Here is a 16,900-nt window from a genome sequence, read left to right as displayed (position 1 = left end):
ATTCAGCATAAACACCAGGATTCAACAATGTGATTTTTTTAATTTTTTTTTATTTTACAACAATGTAAAAACTATTAAAGCATTTGGGACGAACACTGATGCTTGTTGGTGCTCTTTTATTCATGCATTTATTTTCTCTGCTTCAACTCAAACTTTCCTCCTTCAGTCTGCAGTTTATTTTGCAGTGCCAACAATGCAAAGCCATTGACCCACAAAGATACTGTCACGGTTGAGGTTAGGGTTGATTTCAGAGAAGTGAGAAGCATTCAGTTTGAACTTCTGAATGATTCCATCGCAAGTATCCCCAAGTTTTGCCCCATATACCTTTTGGCATCTTGGGGCTCTTGGAGCTGCTTTGAGGCCCCCAAACCCAACTACACAATCGAATATTCAAAAGAAAGAAAAAAGAAAAGTTAAAACACAAAAGGCAACGTATTAGTATCCAACGTATACATAAAAAATGAAATTCAGTAAAACATTGATTTTATTCAAACCGAAATAGATAATCGTCTATAACTAGATAATTAAAATTCTAATCTTGTAAAGCTTACTGCTGCCTAGTTGTTTTCCCTCAGCAAAGGAGATGATGAGAAGAAGGCAGAACAAGAGAACCAAATTACGGGACATGGCTGCTTTTTTGTTAGAGACAATCACAGCCATTATTGCTTTATATGTGATTGTAATTAGTTTTAGTAAGAAGCTAACTCTGTTTAGTGTTGGTTGATGATTTGTTGAGAGTGTAAAGCCATATATATAGGTAGAGATGGTAATGCCTTGTTACAGGCCGGTTTGTCCAACGTCCCCTTCTAGTGTGTTTATCCCAAAGAAATAAATATATTAAGCAATCTTTTAAGAACATGTTGTGTATGGGAATATTGCGCATTGCGCAGGCTTAGTTGTTTTTGTTTTTGCTTTTGTTTTTTGTTTTTTGGTCTTTTTCTTGTATTGCTAACCTCTTTCTGCTGTCCTACATATGATTATTGGTCCTTTTACTACCACACAAAAGGATCACTCCAGATATTTATTTGAAGTTCACACGCACACACATATATACACACACACACACACAAATATCTGAAGTTCACACGCACACACACATACACACACACACACACACACACACACACACACACACACACATATATATATATATATATTCGTGAGAATAAAATTAAGTCAAATAAGTATTTTATGATATAAAACAGATGGATGAGAGGATAGAAGACGCAATGGACTCACGGAAGTCAAAAGAACGCAGCAGGAATTTGCAAATTTGACGTCCAAGTTCCAATTTGGGCCCATAATACTTCTCAGAAAAGAGAACGACTCTATGGTTCAAACACATTGCTTTGCTATGATATACTATGGATTTCGGCCATTTGCGGTCGTCTAGGCTTCCAAAATAGTTTTTTAATTTTTGTAATAAAAGTTGGACTTTTCATTTGCCATTCTATTAATATCGTTTTGATTTCGTTCAATTCCCTAAAGCCCTTGAGCTTGCATTTTGATTATGTTGTTAAAGCTGTTGGCTTCATTTTAATGTCGTCTTTCAATCAATAATGAAACAAAATTTTAAATTTTCAACCAAAATCTAGTGGATTCTAGAATTTGTTCTTTAAGGACTTACGTTGGTATCTCATGTTAACTTCGTGCTGCATCATTTTATTGATTTACATAAGTTTCTAGATCATCTATCTAATTTTTGCAAGATCTTTTGCATTCGTAGTAAGGAAAAATTATAACTAGGTTATTTGTTACCGATTCTTATTATTTATTGAGTCATAGCGGAGGCAGAACTAGTAATTTTGAATTATTTTTCTGTTATTTAGGTTAAAATTTTAGTGAAGAATATTTATATGGCTCAATAAAGCGTGCTCAACTATTGGGTTTACTCATATAAGTGCATGTAAGGTCTATTAATTTTCGATATGAGATTTACTCTAGACAACAACATTTTTCTTGCTACGATCAAAAGATTTGACTATAATTTAACCGTCGATCTTTTCACAAAAATTATGAGCCACAAGTCACCATTTTTTTATTGGTTTTGAGAAAATGTACAAGAATCAAGATAAACTTTTTATTACTTATGTCACATAATGAATTGTAAGACCATTTCCGAATCCCTAATAACCTTTTTTTTTAGAAGGCACTTAAAAGATCTTGCTAAAACTCATCGATTGAACTTTTCAGGTTTCACTACAACTGTGACCTGTCATGATATTATTTTCACACAAATTATGAGTTGTCCTAGTTATTTTGTACTAATTATTTTATTAAAGTAACTAGAAAAAATTACCTTCAGGATTAGGCTTAGTTTATAGAAACATAATCTCTCATGGGCAACTTTGCCCCCTCCCTCACTAGTTACAGTGCTATCTCGGGATCGGCTTCCATGTCCTCCATCATCTTTTAATTGATGTTTGATAATGGAATCACTATTAACCTCTTCCTCTTTTGTTTCACCTGAGTGATGTTCAGTAGTATTTGTTTTGATTATCTTAGCTGTATTTCGCTACTGCTGCCTAATTTGTATATAGCACTTTCTTTTTTATTTTGGGTTTTGCCTTTGGGCTATCATAGGCTTTATTTGTACTTGCTGCCCCTTTTTGGGTCTTTAATGAAGTTTTCATTTTGCCAAAAAAAAGAAAAAAAGATGCTAGGTTCAACCCGATTTCTCATCCTTCAAGCAGCCTCGTGGCTTCCGCATAATCCTCTTCCTCTTCTTGTGTATTATTACTGGGCAAAATAGTAAACATGCGAAGAATTAGTAGAACGGCGAACGTTGTCGCTTAGATGATGATGATGATGCTGATCTGGTTGAGCTGATGCTGGTAATAAGGAGGCATTGTCGCCGAGGCAGTGGTCGATGGCGTACGGCACCAATTTTTTTTTTTTTAAGTAATTCATTCATGGTGCAGCCACAAGCTAGCCAGAATTATAACCATGGGTCAAAGATAGGGAAGTAGCTTATGTGAACAAATTAAAGGAAACAGACTCGATTATTTATATTCACTTGTAGTTAAATACATAATTATACACCTTGGAAGATTATTATCTAACTTTCGAAATTCCTAGATGGCAAGGTTGAATTTAAAGTCATCTCATTGAATTCATAGGTTTTAGGTAAACTCAAATGACAGAGACATAATATGTTCTAATTACTAGAAAAATTGGCAATAATTATCGTCGTTGCACATAATGAGGTGAATAAAAGATCTATTGGTAACTAATGAGCTGTATGAAAAGTATACTGGTGGCTAATACCCACATTAGACACTACATTATGTGCAACTAACGTCATTAACTATTGTAAAATTTTGTGGTAGTGAATAGGGCATATTTAAAACACGAATAATGTGACAATCACAAAGTAAAATAGTAGTAGCCGGAAAAATAAAATATTTAAATCTATTTTCAACTTTGTAGTCATGTCACATTGCGTCATTACAAAGACAATTTGTACCTTGCAGTTTACCATTTTATTTATGACATGTAAATTAAGATGCATGTCACAATCATTAAGTTATTGACTTTAAAAACATCGTTAACTAACCAACATCTAATCGGTACGTAGATAGTATACGAAGATAGCATGGCCTTAAATTTGAATTTGTACTGAGGAAGTAAGTACCAAAATGAATTATACTTATCGCTACCAAAAAATTTTGAAGTACTAATCCAGAATTGCAGATGAAGAGAGTGCTTTGCTATTTGCTAATGGGGGTGAGAGGAAGCAGTAAATTGAGCCAGTTAATAGGAGCGAAAAGACTAAAAAGTTCTCCTTCTACAACACCGAAGCGTTACGAACTTACGTGCCTGTTTGTGGATGGTGACACTAAGCGTTTCATGATTCATATCAAGTTGTTCCGTCATGCAGAGTTCTTGAAACTCCTATATAGATCAGCTGAGGAATATGGGTTTTGCAATGATGGGGTTTTGAGGATTCCATACGAAGCCAAGGATTTTGAAGAGTATTGGATGATCAAGATGCGCAAACCTAATATTTACAGGGTTCAACCAGTTTAATTAATTATTTGTCATGGGTTTGTCAGTAAGTAAACTGTATGATGTAATTATTTGAATAAATGATCTTAGTTGGGTCCAACGGAAGTGTTTTTTTTATTTTTTTTATTTTAAAGAAAACCTCGATGGTACGAAGTAATTTTATTGATAACAAAAAAAAAGTTACACCTAGTCAGTTGGGTCCAACAGAAGTGTGTTTTTTTTTTATTTTTTTATTTTTTTTTTTTTTTAATGAAGAAAACCTCGATAGTACGAAGTAATTTTATTGATAATGAAAAAGAAGTTACACTAGTTAAGGGATATAAACCTAACCCCTTGTAATGGAAGTGCTATGATTCAGCATCGTTTTATTGGCATTACATAATATCTAAAACATTTGCATGATAACGTAATTTAGTTTACATAGGGTAGGCCTCAACAATGGATGCTAAAGCTGGAATTTTGATGACTTTGTGGCGAGGGAAACCTCCTTCTTCCAATATATTCTTCCATTCAGTCTCAGTCCTCTCTCTTCCACCTGACGTGTGTGCAATCATCAATAAATCAAAGACCAATCGTGTGTCATCCAGAATCCCTTCACCATTTGGCTCTAGAACTGTATCAACAATAATGATCTTCTCACTTTTTTCGGGTATTGCTTTTCGACAATTCTTTTAAATCTTGATGCAATCACTATCACTCCAATCGTGCATAATCCACTACATTAATAAAAAATTAATTAGTTTGTCATTTCAAATTTAACAAATAATACTATATCTAACTAACAACGTTTCTTCAAAACCAAGGGCTATGAGATCGCCCCTTTCAAGGTGACAAAAGGAAAGAAATTTATACCTACAAGGCTACAACCAAACCATATAACTCGAATGTAAAAGATTTTATGGTGACTTACCTTCATGAAAACTGCATCAACATTTGGAATACTGCCCTCAAACATATCACCACCTACATGTGACACACCATGGTACACCGGTGCTGTGGCTACGACATGGGGCAGATCAAAATTGAAACCTTTGATGTTGGGATAGGACTTGACAATCTCAGCCACTGCGCTTCTAGTCCCACCACCTACATCCACCAACGATCCCACACCATCAAACCCATGTTCATAACCTGTGAGTATTGCCTTCATCACAACCCTAGCAGTACAGGCCATACCATCATTGAACAATTTGTTGAACTCTGGATTTTGGGACGCATAGTCCCAAATCTCAAGTCCATGGGCCATCTTAAAGGCATATGGACCTCCTTCTTTGACGCATTGGCTGAAATAGTGCCAAGGGGCCATTAGGCAATGGTGATTCTCCATCACAAGCATTGGGGCTAGGCTCAGTTCTGCGTTATGTAACAACCATCTTGATGAGTGTGTCAACCCGTAAAGTGGTTCCCCGCCATCAGATGGGTGATGAATGGCAAATATATTCCGGTGGACAAGAAGTCTCATGATGCGTGTGAGGTATGTCATGTCTGGGGAGGGTGCTATGGATGAGGCTAATTGGGACAAAGTGATTATAGGCTTTGAGTTTGAGGCACCATCAGTAGGACTATGGGAGTGTATGATATCGGCAATGCGTAGCTCGACAGCACATTTTAAGGCCATGGAATCAGCAAAACCAAACATGTACTTCCGTATATCTGCTTGGCCTCTTAGGCTTGCCTCAACTTCTGTTGCTTCCTGCATTTCCATCTATAGAGTGCTTTTGAAAAGATGTGCTAATTACATGAGTTATATAAAGAAGGGAAACATATAATATATAGTCTCAATGGTGTATACGAGTTATATGGATAAGGGAAAAAAAAATATTATATAATCTGAATAATGCTGAAACCTTTTGGTAAAGTGTAATACTCAATTGGTGGAGCAAGTAATGTTGCAATTAAAATTTATCTTTTCTCTCTCTACCTTAGTTTTTTCTCCTCCTCTTCGATGAACCCAAAAGCATATGAAGAAATCATTAGATAGTACTGTATCATCACGTCAGCTGTAATACTTTGATTAAATTTTAGCAATGATTTCTTAACTTTAACTCAATTGGAGCAATAATCTCTCAACTAAAAATTCATTATCATTGGGGCTAGGCTCAGCTCTGTGTCATGTAACAACCATCTTGATGAGTGTGTCAACCCGTAAAGTGGTTCCCCGCCATCAAATGGGTGATGAATGGCAAATATATTCCGGCGGACAAGAAGTCTCATGATGCGTGTAAGGTACGTCATGTCTGGAGAGGGTGCTATGGATGAGGCTAATTGGGACAAAGTGATCATAGGCTTTGAGTTTGAGGCACCATCAGTAGGAGGACTATGGGAGTGTATGATATCGGCAATGCGCAGCTCCACAACACATTTTAAGGCCATGGAATTAGCAAAACCAAACATGTACTTCCATATATCTGCTTGGCCTCTTAGGCTTGCCTAAATTTCTGTTGCTTCCTGCATTTCAATATATAGAGTACTTTTGAAAGAGGTGCTAATTACATGAGTTATATAAAGAAGGGAATATTATATAATCTCAATAATGTTGAAACCTTTTGGTAAAGTGTAGTACTCAGTCGGTGTAGCAGGTAGCAGTTAAGATGAAGGAATCAATTAATTATTGGAAATATGTTGAATGTGTGGATTAATCAACCTCCTAATGCACATGCACTAACTACCCGACAAATTTACTCTTATTTGTTTAAGAAATAATGTGATAATTTATACTAAATTTATCTTTATTACGGACAGAAGGATTTAAACTTAAGTGCAATAAAGGATTACATTACTCTAATCAATATGACTAAGCCTACAATAGATTACTGTTTAATATTGCACATTTTAGTAAATAGGTCAATTCAAAATCATACTTGGATCATAAGACAGATATCTATTTAGTAAAATATGATATAATATGTGGCTTCCTTCGGACATAAGCTCTTATGTATGTGTAAACATGATAAATGAATTATAACTATTTTCAAATAGATCGGGATCGGGGAGAATTTCTGAAACGTGAAGTCAATATATCCATATGTATTAGGAAAGCATATGAAGGGGATGTTATTATTTTAGTTTGGATCTAAGAAATTCGATGAACAATAATTACATAAATAATCTCAAAAAATCAGAATACGACACCTGAATTTTTTTCTCAGAAAAGATAAGATTGCCTTCATTAAATGGGGGTGAGAAGAAGCGGCAAGTTAAGCCAGTTAATAGGAGCGAAAAGACTGAAAAGTTCTCTTTCTACAACACCGAAAGGTTACGTGCCTGTTTGTGTTGGTGTGGATAGTGATATGAAGCGTTTCATGGTTCATACCAAGTTGCTCCTTCACGAAATGTTCTTGCAGCTGCTCTATAGATTAGCTGAGGAATAAGGGTTTTGCAACGATGGGTTTTTGAGGATTCCATACGAAGCCAAGGATTTTGAAGAGTAGTGGATGATCAAGATTGAACCAGTTTAATTAAGTAGTAGTCATGAGTTTGTCAGTAAGTAAATTGTTTGATGCAATTATTCGAATGAATGATGTTAGTTTCTAATGGAAGTACAGCAAGTGCTTAAGCCAGCTGGAATCACTACGATTAAGCATCGTTTTATTGACAATACATAATAACTACAACATTTGCATGATACTGGAATTTAGTTCACATAGGGTAGGCCTCAACAATGGATGCTAAAGCTGGAATTTTGATGACTTTGTGGCGAGGGAAGCCTCCTTCTTCCAATAACTTCTTCCACTCATTCTCAGTTCTCTCCCTTCCACCTGACACGTGTGCAATCATCACTAAATCAATGATCAATCGTGTGTCATTCAGAGTCCCTTCACCATTTGGCTCTAGAACTACATCAACAATAATGATCTTCCCACTTTTCTCTGGTATTGCTTTTCGGCAGTTCTTCAAAATCTTGATGCAATCACTATCACTCCAATCGTGCATAATATGCTACATTAATAAAAAATTAACTAGTGTCATTTCAATTTTAGGCAAGAATACTATATCTAACTAACAACGTTTCTTCACAAACCAAAAACTACGAGATCGTCCCCTTGAAGGTGACAAAAGGAAAGAAATCCTTACCTACAAGGCTACAATCATACCATAACTGGAATGTAAAAGAGAATTACCTTCATGAAAACTGCATCCGCATTTGGAATATTGCCCTCAAACATATCACCAGCTACATGTGACACGCCATGGTACACCGGTGCTGTGGCTACAACATGGGGCAGATCAAAATTGAAACCCTTGATGTTGGGATAGGCCTTGACAATCTCAGCCACCGCACTTCCAGTCCCACCACCTACATCCACTAACGATCCCACACCATCAAACCCATGTTCATAACATGTGAGTATTGCCTTCGTCACAACCCTAGAATTACAGGCCATGCCATCATTGAACAATTTGTTGATCTCTGGATTTTGAGAAGCGTAGTCCCAAATATCAAGCCCATGGGCCATCTTAAAGGCACATGGACCTTCTTCTTTGACTTTTCGGCTGAAATAGTGCCAAGGCGCCATTAGGCAGGGATGATTCTGCAGCACAAGCATGGGCGCTAGACTCAGCTCTGCGTCATGTAACAACCATCTTGATGAATCTGTCAAACCATAAAGAGGTTCTCCACCATCAGATGGGTGATGAACGGCAAATATATTCCGGCGGACAAGAAGTCTCATGATGCGTGTGAGGTAAGTGATGTCTGGGGAGGGTGCTATGCATGAGGCTATTTGGGACAAAGCGATCATAGGGTTTGAGTTTGGGGCACCATCACTAGGTCTACGAGAGTGTATGATATCGGCTATGCGTAGCTCCACAGCACATTTTAAGGCCATGGAATCAGCAAAACCAAACATGTACTTCCATATATCTGCTTGGCCTCTTAGGCTTGCCTCAATTTCTGGTTCTTCCTGCATTTCAATCTATAGAGTACTTTTGAAAGTGGTGCTAATTACATGAGTTATATAAAGAAGGGAATATTATATAATCTCAATAATGTTGAAACCTTTTGATGAAATGTAGTACTCAGTAGGTGTAGCAGGTAGTAGGTAGCAGTTGAAGTTGAAGGAATCAATTAATAATTGGAAATATGTTGAATGTGTGGATTAATCAACCACCTACTGCACATGCACTCACTACCCAACAAATTTACTGCTATTTGTTTAAGAAACAATGTGATAATTTATACTTAAAGGGTTATGTTACTCTAATCATAATACTAAATATTATATAATATCAAGAATGTTGAAACATTTTGGTAAAATGTAGTACTCAGTCGGTGTAGCAGGTATCAGTTGAAGTTTAAGGACTCAATTAATAATTGGAAATGTGTTGAATGTGTGGATTAATCAACCTCCTAATGCACATGCACTAACTACCCAACAAATTTATTGCTATTTGTTTAAGAAACAATGTGATAATTTATACTTAAAGGATTACGTTACTCTAATCAATAATACTAAATATTATATAATCTGAATAATGTTGAAACCTTTTGTTAAAGTGTAATACTCAGTCGGTGTAGCAGGTAGCATTTGAAGTTGAATGAATTACTTAAAAATTGGAAATACGTTGAATGTGTGGATTAATCAACCTCCTAATGCACATGCACTGACTAGTGAACAAATTTACTGCTATTTGTTTAAGAAACAATGTGATAATTTATACTTGAAGGATTACGTTACTCTAATCAATGATACTAAATATTATATAATTTGAATAATGTTGAAACTTTTTGTTAAAGTGCAGTACTCAGTTGGTGTAGTAGGTAGCAGTTAAAGTTGAAGAAATCAATTAAAAATTGGAAATGTGTTGAATGTATAACAACCTGTTCTGGGGTTTACAGAAGGAAAATGGTATTTTTGTATTTTTACTAAGTTGAAGGGATATTTTTCTTTTAAAAATGATTTTTAGGTCTTAAATGGGGTGCCCAAGGTCCACCCCTGATTTGTGTCCCCGGTCTCTCTCCGTTTTCTCTCAGTTCTCTCTCCTTCCTCACTCTCCCTTGGGCGTTTAATTTTCTGTTTTCAATCCTTCAGGAGGTTCTGCAAGCAACAAGGACGCAGTTGGAAAGGGAGTTGTCTTTAGAAGATACTCAAAGAATACATGATTTACCAGCTTACAATCTACTGTACCAGTAGCTAGCTTTAGAGGTAGTACAGAATCCCCTTGAAAACTTGCTTGAATGGTTGCTGGATAGCAATGAATAATGATGATCAAAGCAAGATTGCAATGATTTGAGTATCTACAATTATTGTTGGAGAACTTTTGTAATGCTTCAAGCCGCGTAATAACTACGTTATCTTTCAAACTCCATTCACCCCACATCTAATGTTAAAGCGAAAATACAAACAAGTTTTATGGGTACAATGAAGACCAACCTAATGGTATGTGTTACCGTTGTGTTTGTCAATGGGTTTTAAAAGGTTTGGATCTAATGGGTTTTAGGGTTTAAATAAATGGGTTTAGGGTTAACGTCCTAAAGGAAATGGCCCAAAGGCCTTTAATTTAAATAGGGATAAAAATAAAACAAAACTAAAAAGAAATAGAGAAGGGCTTAGTGATCCGGCCCAAAGGCCTGGGTTTGGATTTCAGCCTTGGGCTTGGATAATTGGGTTGGACCATGGGTTAATGGGTCGGGTTGATCCATTTTCAGGCGAATGTTTTGGCCGGTTTCTGGGCAAACTTTAAACGCCCATAACTTTAAACTGCATGTAGGACGATGGGTTTTTGAGGATTCCATACGAAGCCAAGGATTTTGAAGAGTAGTGGATGATCAAGATTGAACCAGTTTAATTAATTAGTAGTCATGAGTTTGTCAGTAAGTAAATTGTTTGATGCAATTATTCGAATGAATGATGTTAGTTTCTAATGGAAGTACAGCAAGTGCTTAAGCCAGCTGGAATCACTACGATTGAGCATCGTTTTATTGACAATACATAATAACTACAACATTTGCATGATACTGGAATTTAGTTCACATAGGGTAGGCCTCAACAATGGATGCAAAAGCTGGAATTTTGATGACTTTGTAGCGAGGGAAACCTCCTTCTTCCAATAACTTCTTCCATTCAATCTCAGTTCTCTCCCTTCCACCTGACGCGTGTGCAATCATCACTAAATCAAGGATCAATTGTGTGTCATTCAGAGTCCCTTCACCATTTGGCTTTAGAACTACATCAACAATAATGATCTTCCCACTTTTCTCTGGTATTGCTTTTCGGCAATTCTTCAAAATCTTGATGCAATCACTGTCACTCCAATCGTGCATAATATGCTACATTAATAAAAAATTAATTAGTGTCATTTCAATTTTAGGCAAGAATACTATGTCTAACTAACAACGTTTCTTCACAAACCAAAAACTACGAGATCGTCCCCTTGAAGGTGACAAAAGGAAAGAAATCTTTACCTACAAGGCTACAATCATACCATAACTGGAATGTAAAAGAGAATTACCTTCATGAAAACTGTATCCGCATTTGGAATATTGCCCTCAAACATATCACCAGCTACATGTGACACGCCATGGTACACCGGTGCTGTGGCTACGACATGGGGCAAATCAAAATTGAAACCTTTGATGTTGGGATAGGCCTTGACAATCTCAGCCACCGCACGTCCAGTCCCACCACCTACATCCACTAACGATCCCACACCATCAAACCCATGTTCATAACCTGTGAATATTGCCTTCGTCACAACCCTAGAAGAACAAGCCATGCCATCATTGAACAATTTGTTGATCTCTGGATTTTGAGAAGCGTAGTCCCAAATATCAAGCCCATGGGCCATCTTAAAGGCACATGGACCTCCTTCTTTGACTCTTCGGCTAAAATAGTGCCAAGGAGCCATTAGGCAGGGGTGATTTTGCAACACAAGCATAGGCGCTAGACTCAGCTCTGCGTCATGTAACAACCATCTTGATGAATCTGTCAAACCATAAAGAGGTTCCCCGCCATCAGATGGGTGATGAACGGCGAATATATTCCGACGGACAAGAAGTCTCATGATGCGTGTGAGGTAAGTGATGTCTGGGGAGGGTGCTATGCATGAGGCTATTTGGGACAAAGCGATCATAGGGTTTGAGTTTGGGGCACCATCACTAGGTCTATGGGAGTGTATGATATCGGCTATGCGTAGCTCCACAGCACATTTTAAGGCCATGGAATCAGCAAAACCAAACATGTACTTCCATATATCTGCTTGGCCTCTTAGGCTTGCCTCAATTTCTGGATCTTCCTGCATTTTAATCTATAGAGTAATTTTGAAAGTGGTGCTAATTACATGAGTTATATAAAGAAGGGAATATTATATAATCTCAATAATGTTGAAACCTTTTGGTAAAATGTAGTACTTATTAGGTGTAGCAGGTAGCAGTTGAAGTTGAAGGAATCAATTAATAATTGGAAATATGTTGAATGTGTGGATTAATCAACCTCCTGATGTACATGCACTAACTATCCAACAAATTTACTGCTATTTGTTTAAGAGTTACGTTACTCTAATCAATAATACTAAGTATTATATAATATCAATAATGTTGAAACCTTTTGGTAAAGTGTAGTACTCAATCGGTGTAGTAAGTAGCAGTTAAAGTTGAAGGAATCAATTAATAATTGAAAATGTGTTGAATGTGTGGATCAATCAACCTCCTAATGCTCATGCACTAACTACCCGACAAATTTACTGCTATTTGTTTAAGAAACAATGTGATAATTTATACTTAAAGGATTACGTTACTCTAATCAATAATACTAAATATTATATAATCTGAATAATGTTGAAATTTTTTGTTAAATGTAGTACTTAGTCGGTGTAGCAGGTAGCGGTTGAAATTGAAGGAATCAATTAAAAATTGGAAATGTGTTGAATGTATAACAATCCGTTTCGAGAATTATGAAAGAAAAATGATATTTTTGTATTTTGACTAAATTTGAGGGATATTTTTCTTTTAAAATGATTTTTGGGTCATAAATGGTGTGCCAAGGCCCACCCCTGATTTGTGTCCCCGTCTCTCTCGCCCTTTTCTCTCAGTTCTCTCTTCTTCCTCACTCTCCCTTATCACTCCCTTTGACTCTCTCTCCCTGCACACCCTCATCTCCCTCATCATCAATCACCACAACAACAACAAAACATCATCACCTTCACCCTTGTGTTCTCAAAAACGAAGAAAGAACACCCCAAACCCCTCTCTTCCATTCGGCCGGTACTGTTCATCATCTTCTCCGTCGTGTTTCGTATTTTTCCGACGTTGGTAAACTTCTAAAAACCCTTGGGATGTGTTTTAGGGTTAGATCGAAGCTTGTTTTAAGTTGTGTATACATTTGAATCGCAGAAAATAGCTCGGAGTAACCTTTCCAAATTTTCCGGGAGCACCGCCACTTTGGAGGCAATTTCCGGCCAAACCACGGCGAGTTGGCTATCGTGCAAGGTATCAATCTCTTCGTCTCGCTGAGTACTACAACTTTTATTTTTGTTTCACCCAATTTCGTTGAGCATCGAAGAAGTTATGGGCGTTTGAAGTTTGCCCAGAAACCGGCCAAAACCTTGGCCTGAAAATGGATCAACCCGACCCATTAACCCATGGTCCAACCCAATTACCCAAGCCTAAGTCTGAAATCCAAATCCTGGCCTTTGGGCCGGATCACTAAGCCCAAGCCCATTTCTTTTTAGTTTTGTTTTATTTTTATCCCTATTTAAATTAAAGGCCTTTGGGCCGTTTCCTTTAGGACCTTCGGTCCATTAACCCTAAACCCATTTATTTAAACCCTAAAACCCATTAGATCCAAACCTTTTAAAACCCATTGACAAACACAACGGTAACACATACCATTAGGTTGGTCTTCATTGTACCCATAAAACTTGTTTGTATTTTCGCTTTAACATTAGATGTGGGGTGAATGGAGTTTGAAAGATAACGTAGTTATTACGCGGCTTGAAGCATTACAAAAGTTCTCCAACAATAATTGTAGATACTCAAATCATTGCAATCTTGGTTTGATCATCATTATTCATTGCTATCCAGCAACCATTCAAGCAAGTTTTGAAGGGGATTTTGTACTACCTCTAAAGCTAGCTACTGGTACAGTAGATTGTAAGCTGGTAAATCATGTATTCTTTGAGTATCTTCTAAAGACAACTCCCTTTCCAACTGCGTCCTTGTTGCTTGCAGAACCTCCTGAAGGATTGAAAGCAGAAAATTATGCCCGAAGTTAAACAAGAAGCTGTGTTGCAATGAATGCTCAACTCTAATAGTTTTAAGAGTTTGAAATTACCAGGAAGACGTGCTATCGAAAATAAGCTAAGAAACGAGTGAACAAATATAAACCAGCATTAACTAAAGGGCATATCTTGTTAAGTAGAATTCTAGGTATCAAATACGTTCTTCTAATATTTGACAAGTGTTGAAATTGCTAGGCATGATTTCTGAGGAATTCGAACATCAGAAAGTTGTGCGCGCATGCTTGTGGTAATGTGCGTGTTTGTTTACGTGCATGCTTAGAGCGAGAGAGTTACATTAAACTGCATGTAGGATGCATTCACTGCGAGCCACTGAGCATCAACCATTTCGAAAGCTATACAATACAGTACATCAAAGGCGGCTTCATCTTCTGCAAGCAACTCATAATTCATGAGGGTCGATGTCAGTAACCTGTGTTGTTTTTTAACAGTTCTCTAACTCTTTAAGACATTTGATCTGTAACCAAACAGAAGACATTCGAGCACAACCTTGTCTGAGATGTACATTTACCTCCTAATAGTTTCACGAAATTTATTCCTGGAAGACACCTTGGTTTTTCTGCAAAGGATATGAGGAGACAAGGAAGATCCAAGAACAATTAGCTTTCCTTATATAAAATTTTGTGAAACAGATGGTTTGAATCGCTTCAAGAAGGAAGATGATTTCAATTTGACGTTACAATTAAACATGATAAGAAAATCTATTGATGGTATAGATATTAGAACTTCTTTACAAACCTGAGCAAAGATCCAGCATTTCAGTCAACATAAATGATATATTTATGCCAGCAACAGCAAACGGGTATTCCCAAGTTGCTCGATTTCCCTCTCGCTTGAACAATAACCTATGAAAAGATGCCTTCATTTTGAATTTTATATGATTAGTAAGCTAAAGGCACAGAAAAAGAACATGTGAATATTTGCAGGAGCTACACAACAGTCAAGAAGGCATACTGGATAAGTCCTGGCGTAAAAAAGCAAGTTCTCGAGGGAGATAAAACCGCAACCCCTGAAGAGAGCATTTCAATGAAAGAGAATAAAATGTGGAATTGCAATAGTACAGTTTAGTAATAAGACGAAGTGTTTCAATTTCAAACTGTCAGACTAACTTTGTGTCAATCGGATAGAATTCTACCTAAAGTCGGTAGAGGGGTTAGAACCTTGCCAACCCATCTCTTTCCATTGCTCGGAGATCAGACCTTGCAGAGCAACATCTGGAAAGGCAGCATGCCACAATGCTTTCAAGGTTTCCTGAATTTAAATGGAATAACGTAGACTTATTCAACGATGAAGAACCAAATAGCTAATGAAAAGGGGTTTAGGCTTCCTGAAGGATAATGGTAACAAGATAAGATTTAAATCATGTACTGCTATTGAAGATTCGGCATGAAAACTAAATTGCAATCAAATGGTGTAGTCATGATAACAAATCGTTTCTCTAGCAGACTGGAATCATAGATAATGAAATAAACAATGAACAAGAAAACAATGGACAAGAGTAATAATAAAAAAAACATGTTCGGAACCAGCATGAAGAATATACTTGATGATCAGGGCGATTCTCGTCAAAAGGTACTTGTAATCGTGCTTGAAGCCTCAGAAGTCTCTGTTCCTGTATATAGAAGTTGAAAATTACATTGGAAGTCCAGTAAGGTGGATAACAGCAAAGTACTTAACTTTAAGAACCTAAAAGTGACCAAAGCTAGAATTGCATGCTCAAGTCTTCAGAAATTCCAAGAAAGTTTTTAAATACAAAGTGACAATGTCATACTATTTCACACGCTACGGCAGTTTCACATATATCTATACAAGTCTTTAGAAATGAACTGTTCATAAAAAAATTCAACATCAGAAGCAAAAGTTGGCAAGGGAACACCACAACTATATACCTGAAAAGGACTTAAAGAGTGATTTCGTCTGTTATTTGAGCGGGTAAATAGTCCTGTCCATGATCGTGGTCCAACCATAGCATCAACTACAACGACTAAAATCTCGTTAGTGAAAACTGAAATTTTGCGAACAGAGCGTAATAGGATCATATGTACAAATTTTATTATAAACTTTTGGTAGTTTAACAAGAACTTGATCAGCAGCATTGGTCTCAGTGTATACAACGGATATCACAATTCAAGAGATTTGCTTCAAGTCGTCAAATGCATACGATATAACAGATGAAATGCGTGCACGAACTAAAGGCATTTTGTTCCTCATTTCGAAGTAAATGTCGTCACCATAATTATTGATAGAAATACACGAGACACAGTGTTCCTCTGTTGGGAAACAAAAGAAGAATGGAAGAGAGATAGTCTACTCACTAAAACATTGAGCTAACTGCGATTTGACATGAGTTGATGAATTGTGTGGCCATTCCAACTCTTCGTTGCACTTTTTCCGTCTCCTATAATTTTCATCCTCATCAACCTACATTTGGTAGCATTTCAATACTTATAAATTGTTGCACATCACACGATAGCATAGAAAAGGTTTCAAATTATGGACCGATCCAGTAACCTGTAATCTAATGTGATAACATCAAACATTTAGAAGCCAACAGAGCACGCAGAGCACACAAACGAAGGGCAAAGTTCTAACTCCTTAAAAAATGGCAAACACAATAAAATAAAATGGTTCAACTGATGTAAACACGTTCTGAGGA

At 36.8% G+C, this 16,900-nt stretch overlaps 3 protein-coding genes and 1 pseudogene across 3 annotated transcripts; all 4 read right to left on the bottom strand.

The window, feature by feature from the left end:
- Positions 1-4,424: 4,424 nt before the first annotated feature.
- On the bottom strand, positions 4,425-5,713 carry LOC137738679 (xanthohumol 4-O-methyltransferase-like; annotated as a pseudogene).
- A 1,828-nt stretch (positions 5,714-7,541) lies between these two features.
- LOC137740961 (xanthohumol 4-O-methyltransferase-like) lies at positions 7,542-8,948 on the bottom strand. Its single transcript, XM_068480765.1, has 2 exons — positions 8,130-8,948; positions 7,542-7,947 (listed from the first exon to the last, which is right to left on the bottom strand). Exons 1-2 carry the CDS (start codon positions 8,916-8,918, stop codon positions 7,648-7,650), a joined length of 1,089 nt encoding a protein of 362 aa, XP_068336866.1. The 5' UTR covers positions 8,919-8,948; the 3' UTR covers positions 7,542-7,647.
- Positions 8,949-10,906: 1,958 nt separating this feature from the next.
- LOC137740984 (xanthohumol 4-O-methyltransferase-like) lies at positions 10,907-12,279 on the bottom strand. The gene is made up of 2 exons (XM_068480793.1): positions 11,461-12,279; positions 10,907-11,278 (listed from the first exon to the last, which is right to left on the bottom strand). The coding sequence occupies exons 1-2, from the start codon at positions 12,247-12,249 to the stop codon at positions 10,979-10,981; spliced, it is 1,089 nt and encodes a 362-aa protein (XP_068336894.1). The 5' UTR covers positions 12,250-12,279; the 3' UTR covers positions 10,907-10,978.
- Positions 12,280-13,356: 1,077 nt separating this feature from the next.
- Positions 13,357-16,226, bottom strand: LOC137741046 (uncharacterized). Its single transcript, XM_068480852.1, has 8 exons — positions 16,134-16,226; positions 15,788-15,856; positions 15,380-15,495; positions 15,199-15,253; positions 14,983-15,103; positions 14,756-14,803; positions 14,521-14,615; positions 13,357-14,182 (listed from the first exon to the last, which is right to left on the bottom strand). Exons 1-8 carry the CDS (start codon positions 16,209-16,211, stop codon positions 14,081-14,083), a joined length of 684 nt encoding a protein of 227 aa, XP_068336953.1. The 5' UTR covers positions 16,212-16,226; the 3' UTR covers positions 13,357-14,080.
- Positions 16,227-16,900: the final 674 nt, after the last annotated feature.

The sequence above is a fragment of the Pyrus communis genome, chromosome 7 (assembly GCF_963583255.1).
Source record: "Pyrus communis chromosome 7, drPyrComm1.1, whole genome shotgun sequence".
Classification (NCBI taxonomy): Eukaryota; Viridiplantae; Streptophyta; class Magnoliopsida; order Rosales; family Rosaceae; genus Pyrus; species Pyrus communis.
This window is presented reverse-complemented; position numbering and strand designations above follow the sequence as displayed.

Bases quoted from the DNA above. Each gene is read 5' to 3' on its own strand.
- LOC137740984 (XM_068480793.1), bottom strand. From the start codon at position 12,249: ATGCAGGAAGATCCAGAAATTGAGGCAAGCCTAAGAGGCCAAGCAGAT. The intron at 11,279-11,460 runs GTAATTCTCTTT...TTATTAATGTAG, and splicing joins CGGATACAGTTTTCATGAAG to CATATTATGCACGATTGGAG.
- LOC137741046 (XM_068480852.1), bottom strand. From the start codon at position 16,211: ATGGTTGGACCACGATCATGGACAGGACTATTTACCCGCTCAAATAAC. The intron at 15,496-15,787 runs GTATATTCTTCA...ATTTAAATTCAG, and splicing joins AGAATCGCCCTGATCATCAA to GAAACCTTGAAAGCATTGTG. The intron at 14,804-14,982 runs GTTTGTAAAGAA...TATCCTTTGCAG, and splicing joins AATGCTGGATCTTTGCTCAG to AAAAACCAAGGTGTCTTCCA.
- LOC137740961 (XM_068480765.1), bottom strand. From the start codon at position 8,918: ATGCAGGAAGAACCAGAAATTGAGGCAAGCCTAAGAGGCCAAGCAGAT. The intron at 7,948-8,129 runs GTAATTCTCTTT...TTATTAATGTAG, and splicing joins CGGATGCAGTTTTCATGAAG to CATATTATGCACGATTGGAG.